General features: G+C 45.6%; 1 protein-coding gene across 1 annotated transcript in view; it reads left to right on the forward strand.

Annotated features, from left to right (window-relative positions):
- Positions 1-698, forward strand: part of LOC121273768 (solute carrier family 22 member 3-like) — a 46913-nt gene extending 46215 nt beyond the window's left edge. The window contains exon 11 of the mRNA XM_041180937.1: positions 77-698. Within this exon, the coding sequence (XP_041036871.1) occupies positions 77-137 (61 nt within the window). The 3' untranslated portion in view covers positions 138-698. The remainder of the gene's footprint in view (positions 1-76) is intronic.
- The last annotated feature ends 6520 nt before the right edge of the window (positions 699-7218 follow it).

The raw sequence follows: 7218 nt of genomic DNA on the forward strand, positions 1-7218 counted from the left end.
TGTACTGAGAAGGTTGCTATGCTTATTTTCAAACAGTGACAGACGGTTCACACTCTGTTCCACTTTGTATCCTCAGGCTTTATGAATATGACCAAGATGAATGCAAAGAGATGATCAACCTCCGCATTTCCACCTAGGGAATGAAGAGAAACATAGTGGAGGAAGAAGGAGGGCCTTGCTCTGGAGATTGAATCCTAAATCAGGACTTAAAAGAAAAATCTTATCAATCATATTATGATAAATTATCTTCATTCTACTGGTAGAGTTTTGTGCAAAGACAAAATTGAAGGAATAATAGGTGTAATTTTCTACTTCTTAATATATCAAATGGAAACATGTGTCGTATTATTTTCATAAGGGTACAAAATGGGCAATAATAGATTACCTGTTACAACGTTTATGGGAAACAATAATGAACATATAAATCCCCAACTATTACACACTAATGAGCACAAGAAGTTTAATTATCAAGTTTAACAATTTCTCAAGTATAAGGAGAGCCCAATGAAAGAAATGACTGTAGTACATTTTAAAATTACAGTGCTTCACATTTCCGTAAGGAAAATAGTTGGCAAAAAAGACTCAGTGGAAATGGTTTTCAAATCAAACAATATTAAAAAGCCAATGAATCAAAAAGGAAAGAAGTGAAACACTTGATGGCATCAAAATGGAGAGCAAGCAAAACTAAGGGAAATATTTTGTACATGTTCAAATTAAATGTCTTTGTTTTATGAACCAAACATTGCACGATTGTTTCTCCTATCTGAATTTTAGCAGACAAGTCTGTGGAAATATCAACAGCAAAATAAATCAGGACACAATGGAGTGGTGTTTCCGATTTTTTCCCCACTCCAGTGTCAGTGTAATATGGGCAGAATGGAATGGATTCATGAAAAAGACTGCAGATTTTAAATGTACGTTGCACCAATTTACACCTGAGTATCCGCGACCTTTTACACTGGGCCAAAAGCCCATTCACTCGAAGCAGCCCCTGCCCACAAAACTGGCTGTGCCCCCAGATCAGCCTGAAGGCAATATAAAAGTAAAACCAAGAGCATTAATCAGTCAGTTGAAGAATGCTCATTTCTTGCCAATACCTTGTAACGCTGGAGAACGCCTTGTTCCAGTCACAAACCAATTATGATGAATTATGCTGCATGGGAGATTTTACCTTACGCTTCTGCTTATGAGTTTGCATAGGCACTTGTATATAAATTCACCTCAGCAAAACAGTGTCGAGCAAATCCTGGATATGTTTTATCGATTGCGCCCCAGCGGAATCTCACTGATGCTCTAATGGTAGAATGCTCTGTTGAAGGTATCGGGAGTAGATCCTTCTCTCTCTCTCTCTCTCTCTCTCTCTCTCTCTCTCTCTCCCCCCTTCCCCTTCCCCTTCCCCATTGCAGTGTTTGTGGTTAGATTGATTCAAAAGTCAATCCGATAGCAGAGCATTGCACAGAGTAAGGCTTAGTGCAGAGCAGTAGAGAAGTGTGGACTGTGAGTATGACAAAAAATTGCATAGTCATATCGCACAGCATAAAAATGGGCAAATTTTTAATTTAAACTCCCCATAACTTAAATTAGATTAAGTAATTAGTTTTAACAAAATGCCACTTCCCAGATGAGCACAGCTCCAGCAACACTCGGGATGTTTGAACAATCTAGGACAAAACAACTAGTCCACTTGATCAGCACCCCATCCTCCAGCTAAAACATTCACTCTCTCCACCACGGATGAATAGTGGCAGCAGTGCATTACATCGACAATTTGCACTTCAGTAAGGCTACTTCAACAGCACCTTCCAAATCCACGACCTCTACCACCTTGTACCATGACGTCACTTTGCGATTTTTCTCTTGAACAAAAGCAGTAGACACATGGGAAAACCACCACCTGGGCGTTCCCTCCAAGCCACTCACCATCCAGAATTGAAAATGTATCACTGTTCCTTCATTGTTGCTGGGTCAAAATCCTGGAGCTCCCTTTCTAACAGCACTGTGGTACCTACACTACATGAACTGCAGCGGTTCAAAAAGGTGGCTTCTCAAGGGCAGTTAGGAATGGGCAATAAATGCAGGCCTTGGCAGTGATGCTCACATCTCAAGAAAAAATTGAAAGAAGATAAATTGCTTAAATTCATAGGAGGAACATTGAATGATGAGATTTGAACCCCCATACCTAGAACATAACCCTGAGTTTCCACTCTAGTGGCAATACCACTACTCTACCTCCCTAGGAGAGGTTTCCTAATTCATGGATTTTAGCCCAAGAGGCTCATCTGCCCACCATGTTCTCAATCATAGAATGCCATCCAATCAGAGACCTTTCCCTCTGCTCAAATGCCTCAAAAGTAGTTAACAATCAAAGCCATTCGACTAGGCCATTGTTCGTCCTTTGAACTGTGATCAAGGGCTTGTGAACAACCTTGCCACCCAGCAGAGATACATCTCTGTGAGACCAGGTTATGCTGAATCTAGGCTTCTGGCAGAGGACGTCAGAGAGCTAGTGCATTCTGAGGCTATTATGGGTCCAACTGGTTGTTTAATCAGGCGTATAAATGGCAGCAACCATTTCAGTTCACAAACAAATCTATTCTATCATACAGTATATACCACATTCAGGAAGGTTTCCTTCCTTTTTGACAGAGTAACTAGAAATAACCCAGATATTAAGAAATTAGGTATAGATTTTGCATTGCCAGAGGCAATATGCAAATCAAAACCACATTCATTGTTTGACGGATTTTGTAAAATCTTATGTAGAATATTACACTGAGTCCATTCATCTTGTCAGCTGTGGCTCTGTGATAACACTATTGCCTCTGATTCAGACGGTTATAAATCAAACTAGTCCAGAGACTTGAGCATGTAATCTAGGCACTTCAGTGCACTACTGAGGGAGTGCTGCACAGTTGGAAGTGTCACCTTCAGATGAGTTGTTAAGTCAAGATTCTGTTGGCCTCGCTATTTCAAAGCAAAGCAAGGATTCTAGATATTTCAATCAATATTTATCACTCAAACAACATCACTAATACAAGTTATTTACTCATTAACACAGTAATATTTCTGGGACCTAGCTGTGAACAAATTGGCTGCTGCAATCTGTCCATTACAACAGTGATAACAGTTTTAAAGTATAGTGTAAGGCACTTTAGAATTGGATGTGGCATTATGTAAATACAAGTCTTACATATCCCGAAGGTATTGGGTATCAACTGTAGGTTTGGCTCAATGGTTAAAGCTCTCACCTCTAAATGCAAGTATGATGGGTTCAAGCCCTACTCCAGGAAACCTGAGTATATAACCAAGCTGATACTACAGTATAGTGCTACCTGACCAGTGGTGCTGTCTTTCTAGTGAGATTTAAGGTGAGTGTAGGAAACCACATGGCAATATTCAAAGAAGAGAAGGAGAACCTTCACACTGCACTGGTTGACATTTTCCCCTTATTGTGGCCTGGAATTTCATCACCGAGGCCAGTGGTGGGAGTTTGGAAAATTCCTGGCCCGGCCCGCCTGCCTCAGGAGAAAATGGTCACAAAGGTGGGATCAGACAGTGTGTATGTGCTCACCAGGTTGTGACCTTGAGGCCATTCTAAAGCTGAGTTCTGCTGATATGTGTGCCTATGCAGAGATGGAGGGTGTGGGTGAGCATTGTGATGGGCCTTCAGTTAGGGTTTCAGCAGGGTCCTCTTCTGAGGTGTCTTCAGGGCTTAAGCCTGGCTCATGGGCTCCCTCTGCTGTTTCCCACATGTGCCGGTGAAAGCAATGAGAGATAATTAGTGCACGGCAGTGGCCTGTGAAACAGGGCACATCACTCACAGCATGGTTGCCTGAAGGATGTTGCACTGCCGGGTACTCACTTGGTTGAGCAGCACTGACCTCACTGTCAGCACAGAAACAGTCCAGATCTTTTCTGGCCAGCTGGATGGCTCTATTTTGAAATCCTGTGAGGACCTTGATGGCAGGCATTTCTCCACCAGTCTGAGACTTCTCCCTCTCGTTGTGTGCCAGCTTGTTCTGCATGAATGCAGATGGAGAGAGTGTAAGCAGGATGCCTGCTATGCCAGATGCTAAGTACGCCTGGTATGTGTAGGTGGCGAGTGGTGCCATGATGGGGTGAGGACAATGAAGGCGTGTGAGAGTGTGAATGGTGCTGTCCCTTGAACTGGCAGTGAGTGAGCGTCCTGTGGATGTGTGGTTGAGCGTGTGAATTAAGAGTGATGAGAAGAGTGATTTACCTTGGCAGAATGGAAGAGATCATTCATCCTCTTGCTGCACTGGGTGGCAGTCCTCTTTCACAGGGTATTGGTGCTGACCACTGCTGCCACTGCCTCCCAAGCTGGATTAGTGATGTTGCTGCCAACCTGCAGCCAGAGCTGGGTTAAGGACATCACGACAGGCCTCCACCATGTCCAAAATGTGTTCCAGTAACGCATCACTGAATCAGGGGGGCTGCAGTCTTCTTGCCTTTCAGGGCCATGTCTTCTGTGCAGCAGTCCTGGGCTGGAAGCACTGAGAAGTACGTGCATAGCTCCACTTTAAATATGGCGCCTAGCATGTCGAAGCAGCAAGGTGATGGCGTGGGGGGCGAATGAGAGGCCACCCACCAGCGACCCGGTGTATTTCCTGGAAATGCATGATTAATGAGGCAGGATTGGGATGATATGATGTGAAAAGCCACCATTGCAGCCGACGGATAAAACGTTCTTTTTCCTGCCCACTACCACGCTTAGTGCAAATCTGGGACGGTTCCGCCCATAGTGTTGGGGTAATATTAGCATGGATAGAAGATTGGTTAGCTAACAGGAAGCAGAAAGTTGGGATGGCTGGGTCATTTTCAGGTTGGCAAACTTTAACTAGTGGATTGCCACAGGGATCAGTGCTGGGCATCTACTATTAATGATTTATAATTATGACTTGAATGAAGAGACTGAGTGCATTGTAACCAAAATTGCTGATGATACAGAGATAGGTAGGAAAGCAAGTTGTGAGGAGGATACAAAGAGTCTGCAAAGGGATATAAATAGATTAAGTGAGTGGGCAAAAAATTGGCAGATGGAATATAATGTGGGAAAATGTGAGGCTGTCCAACTTTGGCAGGAAACATAGAAAAGCAGAATATTATTTAAATGTAGAGAAACTGCAGAATGTTGAGGTATGGAGGGATCTGGGTGTCCTTGCACATGAATCACATCTGCTCCCATACAAGGATGAAGAAATGAGACATGAAAGCCTTCAACATGAATTACGACAAGTGGGAAACTCTATCAGTGCAAATGGCTATGGGCAGGAATTTGCCACCATGATGACATGTGATTTCAGAAGCTCCAAAGCAGATGCCAGCCCTGCAAACAAAGCGTCAGCAGAGATCATCCACACAACCAGCAAGGGGCAACATCACGTGTGACACTTGAGGCAGACTTTACCTTTCCAGAATTGGCTTGTTCAGCCGTCAAAAGAGGTGCAGCAAATTATCTCATCCGATCTCACCGAAGTCTAAGGGTGGAATTTTCCCCTGAATTGCACTAAGTACTGTGGCGGCGTGAAGAAAAGACCAGCCACAATGGTGGGTTTTTGCACTATATCGTTTGCTTCCCGGCGCATCCTGCCTCATTAATAATGCATGCCTGGGAAACTCACCAGATTGCTGGTGGGCGGGCTCGGCACTCCTTTGCTCCAGGCACCATGTTGAAAGCGCAACAGAGCACAGCCTACTTCATGTCTTCAGACCAGGGTTGCTCAAGACGACACATGGCCCCGAAAGCCAAGAAGACAGCCACTCCCAAATTTAGTGACACCTCTCTAGTGTGCCCGCTGGATGTAATGGAACCCTACCGAGAACTCCTCTACCCCAGCTTCGGGCGAAGGCCAGCCACCAAACTCACCAATCCAGCTTGGGAGGTGGAGGCGGGGATGAGCACCAATGCCCTCCAAAAGAGACAGAAACAGAAAATTCTGGAAAAACTCAGCAGGTCTGGCAGCATCTGTGGAGAGAGAAACAGATTTCACCTTTTGAGTCTGTATGACTCTTCTTCAGAGCCCTCAAAAAGAGGACAGCCATCCATTGCCACAAGAGGGTTAGTGATCTCCACGCTGGGAAGCAGACGATAGGACGCAAAAACCCGCCATTGTGGCTGGTCTTATTGTCATGCCTGCCACCGCACTTAGTGCAATTCAGCGGAAAATTCCACCCTCAAACTCTGGTGAGATCAGATGAGATAATTTGCTGCACCTCTTTTGACGGCTGAACAAGCCAATTCTGGAAAGGCGAAGTCTGCCTCAAGTGTCACACATGATGTTGTCCCTCGCTGGTGATGTGGATGATCTCTGCTGATGTCTTGTTTGCAGGGCTGGTAGTGATCTTCATTCTTCTCATCACTCTTAACACACTCACAAACCCATCACACATCCACAGGGTTCGCACTCACTGCCAGCTCAAGGGGCATCACCACCTACTCTCTCACAAACACCCTTATCTCCCCTGCCCATCATGTCCTCATGCTGTCCATGTCACCACTCACACTCCACACATGCCAGGCATCCTTCTCATCTGGCCTGGCAGGCCTCCAGCTTACACTCTCCCCATCTGCCTCCATGCAGGATAAGCTAGCCCACAACAACATGGAGACATCCCAGACCTGTGGAGGAATGCCTGATATCAAGGCCCTCAAGGCTTTGGAAAACAGAACCATCCAGCTAGCCGTCGAGGATCTAGACCATTCCTGTGCCAACAGTGAGGCTGGTGGTGCTCAACCGAGTGAGGATACTGCACTGCACATCCATCAGACAACCATGCTGTGAGTGATGTCGCCTGTTTCCCAGTCCCCTGCCGTGCACTAATTATCTCTCTTTTCTATCACAGGCACATCCGGAAGCAGCCGAGGGCGGCCACGAGCCAGGTCATCGACTCCAGCCCCGAGAACACCTTGGCAGAGGAACCCACAGGCACATCAATGGAAGACCCATCACAACGCTCACCCACACCCTCCACCAGTGCAGAGCCACACACCTCGGTGAGACCTAGCACCAGATTAGCTCTGGAGTCACAAGCTGGTGAGCACATCACACTGATCCACAGCAGGCGGGGATAGGGAAATCCAAGGATGCCAGTTCTCAGGGGACAGTTGGAGGCCAGGAATCTACTGAGTCTGAGTCCGATGACAAGCCTCTGGACTCGATTCTACCTCAGTTGCTGGAGCTGCAAAGGCAAGCTTGG

Source organism: Carcharodon carcharias, chromosome 2 (genome assembly GCF_017639515.1).
Source record: "Carcharodon carcharias isolate sCarCar2 chromosome 2, sCarCar2.pri, whole genome shotgun sequence".
Lineage (NCBI taxonomy): Eukaryota > Metazoa > Chordata > Chondrichthyes > Lamniformes > Lamnidae > Carcharodon > Carcharodon carcharias.